The 17,668-nt window shown below is 40.5% G+C and overlaps 1 protein-coding gene across 9 annotated transcripts in view; it reads right to left on the minus strand.

Moving 5' to 3' along the window:
• The window catches only part of prdm6 (PR domain containing 6), a 127,150-nt gene that overhangs the window by 16,619 nt on the left and 92,863 nt on the right, over positions 1-17,668 (minus strand). For 8 of the 9 annotated variants that reach the window (XR_010924551.1, XR_010924546.1, XR_010924544.1 and 5 more), the window contains one exon: positions 3,914-4,090. Coding sequence is in view for 6 of the 9 variants with exons in the window: in XM_067573230.1 (XP_067429331.1) it covers positions 3,914-4,090 (177 nt within the window). In the remaining 3 variants the exon portion in view is untranslated. Of the gene's footprint in view, positions 1-3,903; positions 4,091-17,668 lie in introns of all 9 variants that reach the window. The other variant, XM_067573237.1, reaches the window with a different exon arrangement.

Genomic DNA, 17,668 nt, shown 5'->3' on the forward strand with positions numbered 1-17,668 from the left:
TCCACTATGTTCACCAGCTAGTCTACAGCTAACTGTGTCTGTTTGCTGTTTGCTGCTGAGCAGGTAGTGTACAGTGACTTTTTACAGCTTTTTCTCTGAAAACGACGCTATGAGAGAACTGAGAGTGAAGCAAAACATTAAAGTTGCAGCCGGACAGATGAACAATGAGCTGAAACTCACTATAAAGCTCCGTAAAGCCGAGAGGAGCTGCAGAGTCGCTGATGATTCTCTGTGGGTTCATCACTACATCAACATCAAGCTGGAGGGTGGGTTGGGTGCTTTATCTGTAACCTCCTATTACAAGATTCTGATTTACTGATATATTTTTGTAGGAAGATGTGTTAAATTATGTTACAAAGGCCAAGAGGAACAAAGTTAGATCTCTCTTTAAAATACAGATTAAAAAACAGAAACAAAAGTCCAAACTGTTAGTTTTGAACCCTGACCCAGACTAAAGAAAGCAGGAACATCTCAAATCCATCTTAAATCAGCTTATCAAACACAAACCTTCCTGTTTTGCTTTCTTCAGTCCTCAGAGGGATGTTTAATGTTTCGTTGTGTGAGTATTTTCTTGTGAGAAACTGAACAGAAAACAGTAGAAGAGGGAATAACAGAGCAGCGGAGAGTATCAGCGGCGGTTTGACAGCCTCCACAGTCCAGCGAGCATCGGTGCTGAAAAGCTGCCGACCACACAGAATCCCTGCCTCCGTCTCCTCACTGAGAAAATAAAGTTGAGCGTTTTCTCCCTGACAAAGTGACAGTGGCAGCTTTAATCTATCCGCCACACCGTCCAAAAGGAGATAACTCCCCGAGGCCATCGATCTGCTAAAGATTTCTGACGCCCCGTCCGTGATTGTCTTTGTCCCGCTCTGCCTCCGCCGAGACTCTGAAGTGCTGATGAAAAGGTTCGGGGGGGGGGTTTCCTCCGATTGCTTATTAAAGAACGCTGATTTGCTTTAACCGGATTTCTCGCCCCGGCGCTTGTCGTTTCACTTTTTACACCGTGATCTCTTGTTCCTCCACGCGTTTCCTCTCTCGTTTTCTTTTAGCACCTTCTGGCTCCGCCGCGTCGATGACCAGTTCACATTTCTCTGATTGCTTATTAAGAACGTTAATTTGTTTCCACCGGTTTCCCCCTGACGCGTGTCCTCTAGATGTCCCACAACTCAAAGCCCTAATTTTGTTTTCTTCAATTTCTTTTTTATATCTCTTACTCTTTTCACTCCCTCGTGCCCTTTTTCCCTGGATGCTGACCTCTGCGTCCGCTGGGGGAATCTTTATTGTCCTCCGCTGCTGACAGGATGACAATGTGACAACAGCAGCCTCCACAAACCCCTAATTGCAGTGTGGCTTGCCCTCTAATTATATCAGTAAAAAAATATGGAAATGAGCGGTCCGCCGTGCAGAGATTCATTAGCAGGCTGCTAACCGTCATGATGGAGCTGCTTCTGTATTTACACTCAACGTTGTGGGCATTTCAGCTGATCCAAAGTGATTTATAACGAGAACAAGAGGAGACTTTCCTCCACGGTCAACGTCACAGGCAGCACATAGTAAAGAGTGCAAAGGTCAGAGGTCACAGCAGCATTGACATGTCTGCAAAGAGATCATGAATAATGGAAAAACAGGTGTAGAGAGAAATAAGGAGCTGCTGAACAAGACAAATATTTTGGGGCCTTAAACTGAATTCTGGTTCCTGCCTGGTTTAATGTGCAGAACTAAAATACAATAATATTAAAATATACACGACAGCCAAAGAGAGTCAATATTTATAATTTGTGCACAAGCTGTACGTCCCGATGGACTCTCCACACTGTCATCTGCTCTCATTAAAATTTATTTTAGTTCAGCCAGAGTCTGTTTTCACCTTTCATTAAGTACAACAGAATAATAATATTAATCAAGGTTCAATAACTGATCTTTCTTTTCCTTTTGTTAAGAAATTAGCTATAAAAATGATTATTATTCTAGTAATAATATTCAGAGGTGACTGAGAGTTCATATACATGTATTTATACAAATACTGTGTTTTAAGACGTCATTCTTTTCTTTTTCATTTGATGGAAAATGTAAAATCAGCTGAATCACTGACATGTCGACCTGTTTAATAATTACTCCTTAACTAAACCTAATATAGATCTAGATAGATAGATAGATAGATAGATAGATAGATAGATAGATAGATAGATAGATAGATAGATAGATAGATAGATAAATAGATAGACAGATAGATAGATAGATAGATAGATAGATAGATAGATCCACTCATTATACTGTGTTTGTATCGGTGATGGTTGAGTATTGAACCAACACTGAACAATGATCCTTATTATTGATAATTATGAGTATTTCTCAGCCCTTTAATGTCAGTGAGGTGATTAATAATCATTGAGCTTCATGTTGTTGTCAGACTGCAGCTCTATGACGCTGTTTTGTTTCTATTGATTCAGCAGAATTTAACATAAAGACTTAAAAAAAGTTTGCTCTTTATATTATTATATTTACCTTGTTTTAATCAAAAGAGGAGATAACAGTCCAAACTCTGGTGAATAAAGAGACTTCCTGTAACTGCTTCACAATAAAAGCCTGTCAGTAGTTTGCCAGCAGACATTTTATTATCATTATTATTATTGTTACTGTGAAGCAGTATATAGATATAGATGGATATGATATGAAGTTATAGTAGGTGGTTGTTGTCACTTTTCATTTAAAGTCAAACTATTGTTCAAACATAGTTAAATGTTATCATCCCGACACATCGCTCTGTCTGTAAACTAGACTGTTGTTGCTCTGTTTGAGTTCAACGAGCCGTGAAGAACAGATAAGTGACTCCAAAGCATCTGTGAAACAAAGATTATGTAGCATTTTACACCAGCGACAGCAGCATAACAGATACTGGTGAGGCTGTTTGCCTTCGTGCCTTCGTGCCTTTTTAGATCAGAAGCAGCTCTGTGCTGAAAACCCGCTAGGAGCAGCGTCGGTTGCTATAGAAACCAGTAAGATGATCAAACACGGTTCAGGAAGGCCAGTTTGAGTAATTGATATGTTTTTAGTTTAAAGGCTGCATCATGGTTTATTATTAATATAAATAGCAATTAGTCTGCCGGTTATTTTCTTGATTAATCAATTGTTTAGTCAATGAAACGTTATCAATAGTAAAGAAATGGAATAAAAGAGCCCTAACAGTCCAAAACCACAAGATTATTGTAAATTACCGTCACATTTGGCATTTTTGCTTGAAAAATGACTGAAACGATTAATCGATTATCTAAATAGTTGCCAATTAAATTTCTTCTGACTAATTGATTAATTGACTAATTGTTGCAGCTCTATTTATTACTTATTGATACCATAAGAGAGGATTTTACAACTCTTTTAGCTGAGACCAGCGGTGGTCTTATTGAACTGAATATGGACACTTTGATTTGACACAATATCGGTCTGAATGCTACCTTACAGTAACGTTACCATGACGATAAATCTGAGTCGTCTGTTAGCTTGTCAACTAAGCGAGGCAGCGGAGGCACCACGAATGGAACGACGTCAAATATAGTATAAGTATTATAGTTAATAATTAAGTATTATAGTTAATAATAAAGTATTATAGTTAATAATTAAGTATTATAGTTAATAATAAAGTATTATAGTTAATAATAAAGTATTATAGTTAATAATAAAGTATTATAGTTTAGACCACATGTGTAACATTCATTCAAACCTTTTTATGTGTGTGTTGTTTTTAAAGCAGTAGCAGGAAGTGATAGTGAGGGCGTCAGTAGGCGGTGAAGAGGGTGTCAGTAGGTGTTAGCTGGGTGTCATAACTAAGTGAAGCTGGTCAGTCTGCAGCCAGCAGTGGGAGCAGTGGGAGCAGAGGGGGGGTTGGGTGGGTTGGGGGGTACTCACTGTTACTTACTTGAACGGCTTCTCTCCAGTGTGCGTGCGGATGTGGTTGTTGAGTGTGGTGGCGCCGGCGAACGCCCGGCCGCAGTATCCACATTTGAAGGGTCGGTCGCTGGAGTGAGTCACCACGTGATTCCTCAACTCTGACGGCTGAGAGAAGGACAACGAGCAATGGCCACACTGGTACGGCCTGAGAGAGAGAGACAGGTGAGAGACAGACAGATGAGAGAGAGACAGGTGAGAAAAGGATGGAGACGTGTGTGTGTGTGTGTGTGTGATGGTTTTGACTCACCACCACCTTCTGCTTAGTCCTCCACATGAATCCTGTCTGTCTAATAAACTCAATGAAAACTCTGCTGCTCCCACTTGGCAGGTTCATTAAAGTTTTAATGCTGAGCTCCTGAACTCCAGTCTTCCTGAGTTCTTCCTTCATATATTGTCTTTCTTGATCATATTTAGTACAATCTATGCTTGCATGTATAATAGTCTCCTCAGCCATCTAGAAAATAATATGTGCAGGTATCGGTATCAACAATCGGCCACGATGAGCTGGAAATATCGACATATCGGATATCGGCAAAAAATCCAATATCGTGCATCCCTAAATATTAAAGTAAGAAACAACTGGAAGTAGACAAGATAAGAAATATCATAAACAACAAGAAAGTAGTGCAACAGTAAAAAGGTTAAAGGGGCTCAAGTGTTCACCAAAGAGTTTTCAGACGTTTCTTGAATAAATATCTAGTTAGAAGCTCTAAACAAACAGCTGAAAGACAAACGTTACAGATAAATTCATCAACAAGGAAGAATTTATTTTACTCATACATGAAATATCAATCCAGTTCATCTGACTGGTATTGTGTAGTGTTGCTGCTTTGTGGTTGTATATAGTAATCCTGTTTCTCCATATCATTCCTGTTATTGTATCTACTCTGCATCTACATCATCTAACACATGTGTGTCCAGGGTCTAAGAAAAGATTGTGTCACATGTTCTACAAATGATAAAACTTGAGATTCCTGAGCTGTATAAATAAACTTGACTTGACAGCCAAACAAGACGAGTGGACACACACACACACACACACACACGCACGTCACCAAAAAAAAGAAAATAAACAGACAAGACACACACACATAGATAAACGCAAACAAATATACAAAAGACAAAAAAACACTTCCAGGGATACAAACACACATTAAGACACACGCACACACAGCAGGGGGAGTCGGACACTGCTCCAGTAACCATGGCAGCATGACCCTCATCAACAATGCAGGCCTAGATCATGACTGGACCATCTATCACTGAGTGTGTGTGTGTGTGTGTGTGTGTGTGAGTAATCACAGTTAGAGAGAGTGGGATAGAGACAGTAACAGAACAAGAAAAGAAGAGATAGATATAAAGAGACTGTGTGTGTGTGTGTGTGTGTGTGTGTGTGTGTGTGTGTGTGTGTGTGTGTGTGTGTGTTCGGCCCAAATGGGAGTTCACAGTGGGAGTGAATCAGACTGAAACAAACAACTAAACAATAGCTGCGTGTCTGCTGGTAGAGAGTCTTTCTTCCATACAGCAGCAGATCTAATCTCACACTGTTTCTATTTACTGAGCTGCTAACATTATCTACTTATTATGTTTGAACCTACAGGACACTTCCAGTGTGATCACAGTTCCTCCTCATGTCCTGCATCCCCTCTGGATCATTTTCCAGCTTTTATCCTGCTGGGAAAATACTACAAATATCTCACTGATCTTAAAGAAAGTATAATGCAGAGACACACTGTTATGACTCACAGGAGGTTGAGCTTAACACCAACACGGTTATTTATTGGAAGCTTTAATTTTAATAAGGTAATGATCTTGTGATATGTTTCTAAACTCCTGAATCAGCAGGGTGTGTGCGCGCTGTGTCTGACACTGTAGAGGGCGCTGTGGACTGATCTACAGCAGCACACTGTAGAAGAAGAGAGCAGGAAAAGCTTAACGTGACGGATCTGCAGGCTGTGCGTCGCCGCTGTACCGCACACGTGCTGGTTTCTGTTGGTCTCGTCTTCATAAACATGTCGATTATCCGATCATCAGTGCGAGCTGATCATCAACAGCAGGGTCACAAGAAGTCGGCGAGGCTGCGGGTCGCAACGTCAAATTTCTGTGACGTGATTACCTCACAAAGCTAATGTTGCATTCAGGCGTTTCTTGTCAAACTGGTAAAAATTTTCCAAGTTTTTCACAAAGGAAGTTGTCTTCAAACACCCGCCAACAAAGTGTAAACACCGGAGGTCAACACTACGAGTCGTGACATTTCATTCAAACATTTTATGGACAAGTGATAAATGTTGCAGACTTACAGTAAATCTCTGTAACATCCTGAGATTAACAAGAGGAAACAGCGGAGGCTCCTGTTATTTACATCCTGCAGAGACAGAAATGATCCTGAACTGATTCAACCTGAGAATTAAAACCTGTTTAATACCTGGTCATCAGATATCACTTAAATACAATATTAAACAACAACAACACTGTGCACACTGGGGGTTGTACTGGATATACTGGTTAGGTCCTATCAATCGACTCAAAAGAAAGCTACATATGTGAACTTAGGAGGATCTGTTACCCTTTGACTCTCCTGCTAATTCACATTCATTAACTCAGCTTAACTCACAAAACTGAGGGATGTTTCCTGTTCAAAAGTCTTTATTTGAGGCTCGTCCCTGTTGTGTGTGAACGTAGAGTGAAAACTGAGTTTGTGTTTGAAACAACGAGTCTCTTTGATCAGTCAGCAGTTGTGTATTGATGAGGCGACAGCAGAGACACTCTGAGCACTGAGGTGATTAGCTGCTGTCTGTCTTCTGTCAATCACATTAACGACCCGATGAAGAGGCTGAGATCCCATTATTAAAGCTGCTTCTAATGACAACGAGCACGGACGCTATTAGCACTGTGACAATTAGCATTAGCACTGGTGCCGGGATTGTTACCATCATCATCATCACAGTAATCACTATGACCGATACTTTCACTGTCAAACGAAGAACTGACATCATGACTATAATATCCACTGCCATCATCATCACCGTTGTCAGATAATTGATCGTTACCTCTACCATCACCATCATCAATGCCATCAATATCATTAATATTAACTGTCAAAACAAAAAGTTATGAATCTGTTAATGAGCTTCAATGTTTATCACTAAAAACCTGTTAAATGTCCCAGAAGGATGAAGGGAACTCCTTTACTGGACATTATTTATGTTTTATTCACTGTTTCATGCAGTTAAAACACCTTCATTAGAGAGAAACTGGTTTTAAAATATGAAGATCTTGTTAAACTCTGAATATAACAGTTCATCTTTGGGTTATTAGCACGACGTTGCCTCTCTGTTGTCTTTTATCAGATTTAACTCTACCAGCAGCCGTGTGAGAGGCACAAACTAACAAACACGTCCACATTCCAGCAGAGACGTTTCTCTATGATGTTATTTGTGTCTCACTGTTAGTTGTTGAAACGTCAGCGCGGCGGTGCGACTGGGACAAATTCCCGTTCGCTGCTTGTACTCAGAAAATAAAGCGATTCTTATTCTGAAACCAATAAGACAAATCTCTGACATCAGTACCTTACAAATAGGTAAACACCCCAGAACTAGAATAAAACAAATAGACCAACATCTTCACCGCTCCAATAAATCACAAACACCTACTGTACCCTGAGAGGATGTAGACAACACACACACACACACACACACATGCACACACATGCACAGAAGAATGTAATAAGAGTAAAATAGTGTAATATAAAATCGAAAAATTCTCACTTGCAGTTTTCCACATAAAAGGTGTCTCACCGTGGGGGTGGGTTCATTTATCAGCCGGCTGGTCTATAAGTTCACGCCTCAGTGGGCCGCACCACTATTTATTAGGTGGGTTTTCTATGAAGAGCTGCATTGATTGTGAATAGTTTAAGTTGATGAATGTGTGGATATTATTTATTAAGGCAGCAGGCCGGGAGATTAATGCCCGGTTATTGTTTATTACAGTGGAGAGAGGAGGAGGAGGAGGAGGAGGAGGAGGAGGAGGTGAAGCATAAACACCTCCATCACACACACACACACAGGGTGATGTGCAACCTAAATATTTGCACACACAAGCACATGCAAATACATTCTTGTGCGCAAATGAATAAAATCTTTGCAAATTTCTGCACATGTGCATACATTACCACACACATGGTTTGAGTATCTGTGTTTGAGAGAACCTCATGAAAGCTGCAGCTCACAGCGGCTCTACAGCACACCTGAGACTAACTCTACACTGAACCTGGAAGCTATGACCCCTGTGGAAGCGCAGGATAAGAAAACGTCTCCACTATGTAGAGCTGAGAGAGCTCAGTGCATTGCAACTTTAAAAAAAAAAAAAAAAAAAAAAGGCAAAAAGAGGAAACATCTGCATCAGTTTGAGTGCACATGTGTTGCCCTTTGAGGAAAAACTACAAATAGGTAAAACACAAGAAACATTCACCAATTTGACAATACATTTACAACATAAAAAAAACACGATTCAAATATAAAAAACATCCTGCCAGTCGTACACAACATCAGAAGTTTCACTAAAACTGATGAAGATGCTGGTGATTAGCGAGAGGCTAACGCTAGATGAAGCCAACATGTCCAGTGGAACTGGATTCATGCAATCTGAACGTCATTAACCAGTGGAAACTTCAGAGTGTTCGTCAGTGTTTGGTGTGTCACAGACTCACTGCAACATCTGTGTTGGTTGAGTCTGCTTGCTGTTTGTCAGGTCAGGTCAGTTTCATATACAGTATACAGCGCAAACATCACAATTTCTGCCTTTCAGACATTTACAATCTGTACAACGAGAAATGTGTTTGTTTTGCTCTTGTTTTACTTTTTGGCAAACATTTTTTAATGTGACGTACGTGTTGTATTAATGATCTTTTCTTCATTCGCTTGAGTTTTTAAATGTCCTTATTTACGTTGCATTGAGCTCTCTTGGCCACCGTAGCTCAGTAATAAGCCATATGAGGGCATTCAGTCCCAACAGTAACAGAAACACAAGACTTACAAGACTTCAGCCAGTCAAACAAGTAAACAAAACACCCTTCTCTTATGTTACTGCTGATGAGACAACTGATGCTATAAATCTCTCACAGTCTCTGCTTCTATTTCATTACTAATGTCCATTACAAACAAACCTGCTCAACTCAGGCAGCTACACTGAGCAGCATCTCTCTCGGTGCCCGTAAGCAGCGTTACAGTCTGTTGACAGCACAGACAGTCAAATATGCTCAGAGTCAACACGGCTAACGTTACGACAGGCTAACAAAAACACTAAATAGACGCTTCGATCTGGTTCACATGCAAACTAATAATACTTGGTTTGGACGGGAGATGAGAGTGGAACCGGCTGCCATGTTGTTCCCACTTAGCCTCGCCTCTGTGTGTGTGTGTGTGTGTGTGTGTGTGTGTGTGTGTGTGAGATCTATAAAATTAGTCATTTTCAACACGTCTGTGAAACGCGGTTCAGGACAATAAACCTTGTGTGGCCTTTCAACACAGCGTACGGTAACACCAACAGAGTCGGTGTCAACGTGTCGCTGAGTCCACACCTTTAATACATGAGCTGATGATAGAGGCTGAATGCGTGTGTGACTCCGACCGCATGGCAGCGCGCTCCTCACGGCCCCGATTATTAGGACTACATGGGAATGAAGGTTCTTGGCAGACATTCCTGTTTTCATTTCATCACAGAGGGTCAGAGGTCAGAGAGGTGGTCAGGAGTGGAGAAAGCAGAGTTTGAAACTGCTCTTACCATGCCAAAGTTTTAAAATAGGCGACAACAATGCAAAAGAAAGTTAACGGCTTATTTGTTCAGCTGTGTGTGGCGTGGTGGAAGCTGCAAACTGCACCGCACTACAAACAACAAACAGACTTCTGTGTCCACCAGCTCTCAGTCAGATCACTATAAAGATACGCTCACATCACACTTCCATCTTATGAATATTCTCTGTTTCATTTCTTCTGAAGCTCAAACGTTTCCTGTTTCTGTCTCCAGAGTTTGTCCTCGTCATAGAAAGACACCGCTGCACTGTGTTTGGAAACAGAGTTTATTTTTCTAGTGTGTTTTATAACCGTTTAAGTACATTATCACACTAACACACAACAAACTGTAACACTGATCTCATAAACTGTTAATATATATTTATTATGCGCATCACAAACGTGACATCACATCCTTTTTCGGGGTCAAGCGCGGAGAAATTTGTAGAAATATTTATATGTTCTCGGCGTTGGTTCTCTCCAGGTGCTCCGGCTTCCTCCAACGGACTAAAAACCAGTGACGTGTGTGTGAACGTGAGTGTGAATGTTCGTCTGTCTCTATAATATATGTTGGTCCTGTGATTAACTGGTAACCAGTCCAGGGTGAACACATCGGCTCCACCTCCCCTACAAGCCTCTAGACGTTAAGCTGTTCAGAAAACGGATGGATGGAAACGTAATGTGACCGAACCTTAAAACAAGGGATTGTGGGAACGTTGTTTCCTTGTGGATTCAAAATAAAAGCCTCTATACATGTTACAATGGTCCACTATAAAGCCATGCTGTCTTTTATTGTTTATTTTACTCTTTTTCATGTTACTTTATTTTCATGGACTTTATTTCATTTATTTGTACTTTTAATTGCACGATTAAAACTTCTGAACATTCATTTCATGTAAAGCACCTTGTCTGCACCTTTGTTTTGAAAAGTCTGAATAAATGTATCATTATTATAGTAATTCAGTAATTCAATTAGCAAGCTGTGTTTAAAATGATAGCAGTATAACTGTTTATTTGATAACACAAACATGTTTGAAAAGATCCTATCAACCAGTTTTAAACTCAAATTCTACCAACAAAACATTTCATCCATTTCCTTGAATCACAGGTCATTTCCTGCTTAGTTTCAAGACACTGAGACAAATTCTTAGAAAATCATTTATAGAACAAGGCTGATGTTATTTCACTTTCCCGAGTGTAAGGTTGCTTTTTTGTGAGTGAGCAGGGTTTGAAGCTGAAAATGTGCGGCGTTATCCCCATATTTAAATGATTATCACGTCTCGCTCCTCTCTGAGAGTGAGGCCATTCACAACAGCCAGTAACACTTCACGCCTCTTGATGTGCTCTGACAACACGTTTAACTGGCTCTTTTCACAACAAAATTCTTTGGGGAGGTGAGAAATGATCCTGGGCAGGTAGAGCTGTTGTTTGCTGAGCTTTAAAGTTAATTTTGGACTCTGCTGTGTGTGTGTGTGTGTGTGTGTGTGTGTTTGCAGCGAGCAGTGATGCAGAGTGAAGTGTGTTGATTGACCCGTATGGAGTCGGTCTAATCCATATGGAGTTATATCTGCGCAGTGAGGACGACTCCTCTGTCCGCCTCGTATAAAGACATTATTCCCCCCGAGACCAGCAGCTATAAATCACTGCTCCCGCCTCGTCAATACACAATCAATGACTCTCTGAACACACACACACACACACACACACACACACACACATATACTCTATGTATGTGCAGCACACATACAATCACTGGCAGACCTACGCGCAAATACAAAAAGTGTTATTTCTCCGACTCTCCTCTTCTTCTCCTTTGTCCTCCATCATCCCTCCGTCTTTGTTCCTTCCTCTCTTTCTTTGACTACAGTATATTGACCCACCTATTAAAGCACAGAGCTCACATAATGTCCTCTCATCAGCCAGATGTACTCATCAAATGAGCCCAGAACAAACACTGAGCAAACAGCCAATATCATGTCAACACAGAGAGTGCCTCGAGTGTTTTTGGAGGCTGTGGATTGTGGGTAGTGTAGTTTAATAAGTCATTAAAAAGAGAGCCTACAAACATTTTCATCCGCTGACGTTTCGGAAAGGACACTTTTACCAATTTACCATGTTGTTCTGTAGTGGTGCGTTCACTGGCAGCGTGTTCTTAGTTTATTCCTGCTTTTGGTTAATCTGACAAGCAAATTTAAGTGTGTGGTTTTACTGTAATCTGACCATATTACAAAATATACAAGAGATTATGGGTATGCGGATGATGATATTTGATCACTTAAAGTTAACCGCAACTGACACGGAAAAATCTGAAATTTCCCTCACTCCCAGCAGTATGCAGATTAAACAGCGGAGGACTGCATTATAGCTGCAAACTGACAGATAAAAATAGACTTTGAAGGAATTTCTAAAAGCCCGTCCATCACAGTGATGGATCGTTATTTGTTACTCCTGCGGCTACACGCTGAAAAAAAAAAAGAAATAGTCATTTTTCAACACATCTGTGTGTCCAGCAGGGACAACACACATCTGTGTTAGTGTTAAATGCAAATATACATCCACACTGTCGGGTGATACGTCTCTATAAATGGAAACTGTTTAGCAACACACACAAACAGTCTGGTTTGAGCCTGACACGCAAACATTTTCAGTTAATTATGTTTTAAAGAATTTTTCCAAATGAACTTTCGACTGATCTTAAAACATTTTAACATCAATAAATCATTTGTATTTTGATATTTTTGTCTGATTACTACAAAAATAATGAAGACCATTACTGGAGTATCAGATTCTTACATTTAGTTGTTTTGAGGAGTAAATCAAAGTAAAGGCTGTCAGATCTGAGAGCAACAAATCATTTGTGAGCGTGTAGTTTCAGTTGCAGTACAGTTGTAGAGATGGTTTGTATTTAGGGATGCACGATATTGGATTTTTTGCTGATATCCGATATGCCGATATTTCCTACTCATTGTGGCCGATGCCGATATCGATATATGGACATATTTTTTTCCAGCTGGCTGAGGAGGCTATTATACATGCAATCACAGATTGTACTAAGTATGATCAAGAAAGACAATATATGAAGGAAGAACTTAGGAAGACTGGAGTTCAGGAGCTCAGCATTAAAACTTTAATGAACCTGCCAAGTGGGAGCAGCAGCAGAGTTTTCATTGAGTTTATTAGACAGACAGGATTAATGTGTAGGATTTAATCTCTAGTCCACACTCCAGAGCAGAAGGTGGCGGTAATGCACCTAATACACTGGTTGCCAACCGCCGTTATAAACCAAAAAGATTTTTTTTTTTCAAACAGAGTGGTACATCCTGTCAGCCGAGATGTTTCCTATCTGTGTAGCCGAACACAGCAGCTCCTCAGTGGACTATTTCACCCTGACGGTCCCGGTGTTTCCTCCGCAGGCTCAACTTCACTCAAGCTGCCCATCAGATCAGCTGCTTCTTCCCACTTTAACCTGAATAACAAACCGGGGCTAACGTTAGCTGAGAGGCTAGCAGAGTGTTAGCAGCAGCATGACCGGAGGGAAGCACAGCCAGCTAGCCTCCGCTAGAAGAAGCAGCTGGTCTGACGGGCAGCTGAGTGAAGTGGAGCCTGCGGAGGAAACACCAGGACCGTCAGGGTGAAACAGTCTGTGGAGGGAAGCACAGTCAGGCAGCGGAGGAGAAGGAGACATATCGGCCTTTCATAATCAGCAGAAAATGTTCATTTCGGGCTGATGCCGATATTTCATTTTAGAGCTTATATCAGCCGATACCGATGACCGATGACGTGCCGATAATATCGCGCATCCCTATTTGTATTTGATTTAACTCTATGTGAGAAGATATTGATGCTGTTGATTACCCACAATGCTCCTCTCGCCTCAAAACTCCCAGCGAGTCGAGCGATCTGCCCAACAGAGAAACACTCAACTAAAATCATTTAACAATCCCTGAGAAAGAATTACAGACGATATCATTAACAGTTAAGTTAGTAATGAGAAGAAACAGGTGGTTTATACACTTTATATATGTCAAAATATACATGTATTTTTCTTAAATGACTCCTGAGGATCGTGTCTGTAAACGTGTCAGGAAGTGACTTTAAAAAAAAAACAAAAACCAACAGAAGAACTCATCATTAGAGTTCATCACTGAAGGCTAATTGGACTGGTCTCTCAGACAGACGACCTTCTTAATTAGAAATTAAAGCTCACTTCAATAAAAACTGACAGATAATGTTTGTAAAGATCCAACAATGAAGGTCAGACTCTGCTTCAATAAACAAATTCAACCACATACAGATAATCAGTGATAATTGAAAGTTAAGTGGCTAATTAAAGTTTAACATCAATTAGTAATCAGGGAGTCGTACTGTAAACGCTCATTAGTCTGCAGTCCCACACGTCTGATGGAAAACACCGAGCTCAACACTGAATGTCCTCATACTGATGATGTTCTTCTTCTTATTTTACTTTTGATATGTATTTTTATTTCTATTAGATTAAAGAGAAAATGGATGTAGAGGATGTATAACATTAAATCACCTGTTTATTCCCGACTCATTCTAAACGCCTCCACTGTTTTCTATATGAGCCTAAACGTACATGTAGGATCTTCCTTGTTGAAGTGACTTATGTCGCCCTCCTCTCTCCTGTGAGGTGCCATCATTGTCATCATTTAAACTGCAAGTCTGAATATGTGAATCACTGCCTCCTCACTGCTTACAGTCCTGTCTTGTCAAAGTAAACTGTGGATGACAGAACAAGCTAAATATAAAACTGTTTAACTGAAATTAAAAAATAAATTTTCCATGTAATCAAATGTAATCCTTCCTCCCAGTGTTAATTGTTCAGTTATCTCTTGCTCTGTGTGTTTTAATCCTCTTTTCTCTTCCTGTAAAGTGTTAAATATTTCTGATGACTCATGTTGAGCTCATGTTGAGCGGGTGTATACATAAAAAGATCCAGTCAAATGTGATTCAGGCCGAACAGCTAACCTCACTCATGATAAAAATGTTGTGATCTGAATCATGTCGTGAGTCAGAGATGTGTGTTTGGATGTCAAACATTTCCAAAAGAGAGTAGCTCAAGTCTAGTTTACAGTTTTCTCTCCTTCCTCCTCCTGATCTGACAGGTGACAGACGGCATTCCTGCGTTTTAATGATCCAATCACTTGATAAAGATGAGATCTAAATCTCTCTTGTGACTAAAACCCACATATTCTGTTTCACTCAGAAATACGTCACGTTACAAAAGATAAAGATGTTCTAACTGTGTTTCAGTCAAAATATCAATAAACAATCTTCAATAACGTCTAAATACACTGAAAGATGTTGAACTGTTCTACAGGTTCTCTGGTAGGAAAACAGTTTAACATGCCCTCTTATGTGATTACTGTAGTTCTCACATGAGTGATACTATATGCTAAATATTAAACTGTATCTCTTAAGTGGAGCGGAGCAGGTGGAGCCAAACGCAGGAGATTATTTATTCTGGGATTGTGAAGGCAAAAACAAAGCTGGCAGGTCGAAAGCAAAACTGAACAACAAACCAGGACTTAAATAGAAATGGAACTAACGAAGGAATGGGGAACAGGTGACCAAAGTGAGAACAGCTGATAGGCTGAGGGGAACACTGGGAGCAGGGAAGGGCTGACAGGTGTGTAGCTGGGAAAAGGAGGGAAACTGAGAGACAAAGAACAGACACACCCACACAGACAGACTGAGAGGCAGTGGGAAAACACCAGGAAGACACAAAGAATAGACTAACTAGTAGAGGCAACTAAAATCATTATAATCTTATAATCAACTCAGATAAGCCTTCTCCCATTCAGTGCAGTCTAAACAAACAGGGAGAAAAACACAGATCAGTACCGTTATCCAGACACTGATACATAATCACTTGGAATGTGAATCTGCTTGATAGCATCAAACCTGTTAGCTCAGTGAAACCAGCCTGAAACACCTTCACAGAGCAAAGAGCAACAGTACCTGAACTGATCCTTACATATGACCTGGACCTTATCTCAGTCCAGTTCAACAAACAGGGGAAAAAGTCTGACAGCATCTGGTGGACTGGTGAACTGGGACAGAACCATAACAATCTCTGGGAAACTGAAGAACCATTTGCTGCAGCCAAATCATGGACAAGGCACTGCTAGATGACTAAAACAAATGACAAAATTAACATTTAATTCCTCTTTACGGTCAGCTCTGTGATGATGTACGATCTCAATCAGCTGTAAACCTTCTGTCATCTGATATACAAGCGTGATTATATTCATATACACATACATGCTTTATTCAGACACAACATCAACTTCCTGAATGAGACCTTAATTGTGGACCTCGGAGATCAAAGTGCTTAACAAAAATAGCCCGTTTTCACTAAAAGCACTAATGACTGTTTTAAACACTAGTGCAGTAAACACATCAATCATAAAGCAGTGGTTATTAATTCAGTTCTTTGCTGTGGTTTATACTGCATTGCTTTTGTAATATGTCAAACCTATAAGTGGAAACGCAGTCGTTAATGTTCAGATATTTTTTTCCTGATTCATCACTCATCACCATCAAAAAAACTTAAACAGTATCCTGCATCCTGACACCAGTTTAAAACTGAATCGAAGGCACTTCCAAGGCCTCATCGATGTAAACAAACTGCTCCTCTGATGATGGATTTTGTTGAAATGACACAGAGGGGGGAAAAAATGACACGGAAGAAGAAAAAGTTCAGAAAAACAAACAGTCAGCAGAAAAAAACAAACCTGAAAGAGATGGAGCTGAGAGGTGTGTGTGGTGTTTTTTTAAGCTGATATAAAGAGCCATCAGTCTTCAGCTCCAAATGTTCCCATCATCTAAACATCAATAAATATGTATGAAGGGAGAGAGGGAGGGCAAGAGAGAGGGGGAGAGAGGCGCTAAAAAAATGATGACGGAAAATAGAGAGAGGTGAAAGTCAGGCTCCTTTATTCACAGAGCAGCCGTACTGCTTTAATGTCTTAAGAATGAAATCCGCCTCTTCAAAGATACACAGATGGGTGATTAAAATAAAACCCAACATTATGTGTCTCAGTAAAGTGTTGTTCCACCACAAGCCTCCAGAACAGCTTCAGTGCTCTTTGTCCTGTGTGGAACTCTACTGGAAATGTTTTGATGATGGTGGTGGACAGTGCTGTCTAACATGGTGCTCCTCTATAACCACCTAAAGGACCTGCATGATCTTCTTAATGGCTGCTAAAGCCTCCTTAAGGACCACCAGAACCTCTTCAATGACCACAAGCTTCATCTATACATCCTCTAGAACTGCCACAACAAACACTATAACCATCTCAAGGACCTGTGGAACTTCTCCACATATAAAACCCAGAGAACCACCTGAATGACCATGAGAGCCACCTGAAGGACCTCTAGAACCTCTTCAATGACAGTTAACAACCTATGAACCACCTTAATGATCACAAGGACCACCTACAAGATCTAAAGTACCTCCTGAATGACTTCAACAACTTCCTACAGAACCACTAGAACCACTTTCAACACCCCAAGGACCACCTAAAGGACTTATATAAGCTCCTCAATTAACACAGTAACCACCTAAGGGCCTGTGGAACTTTCTCACTGATTGCTAGAACCTCCTATATCAGAACCACCTATAAGACCCTAAGAACCACCTAATGGACCTCTAGAGCCTCCTCAATGACCACTATAAGCCTGTTGGACCACCAAAACCACATTAATAACCACAAGAACCACCTACAGGACCAATCACAACAAGCTCTTAAAGGACAATTACAACCACCTAAAGTACACCAAGAACTTCTTCAATGACCACAAAAACCTCCTAAAGTACCATTATAACCACCTAAAGTACACCAAGAACTTCCTCAGTGACCACAACAACCTCCTAAAGGATCAGTACTACCAACTACAGAACCCCCCAA

This window comes from Thunnus thynnus, chromosome 2 (assembly GCF_963924715.1).
Source record: "Thunnus thynnus chromosome 2, fThuThy2.1, whole genome shotgun sequence".
NCBI classification, from domain to species: domain Eukaryota; kingdom Metazoa; phylum Chordata; class Actinopteri; order Scombriformes; family Scombridae; genus Thunnus; species Thunnus thynnus.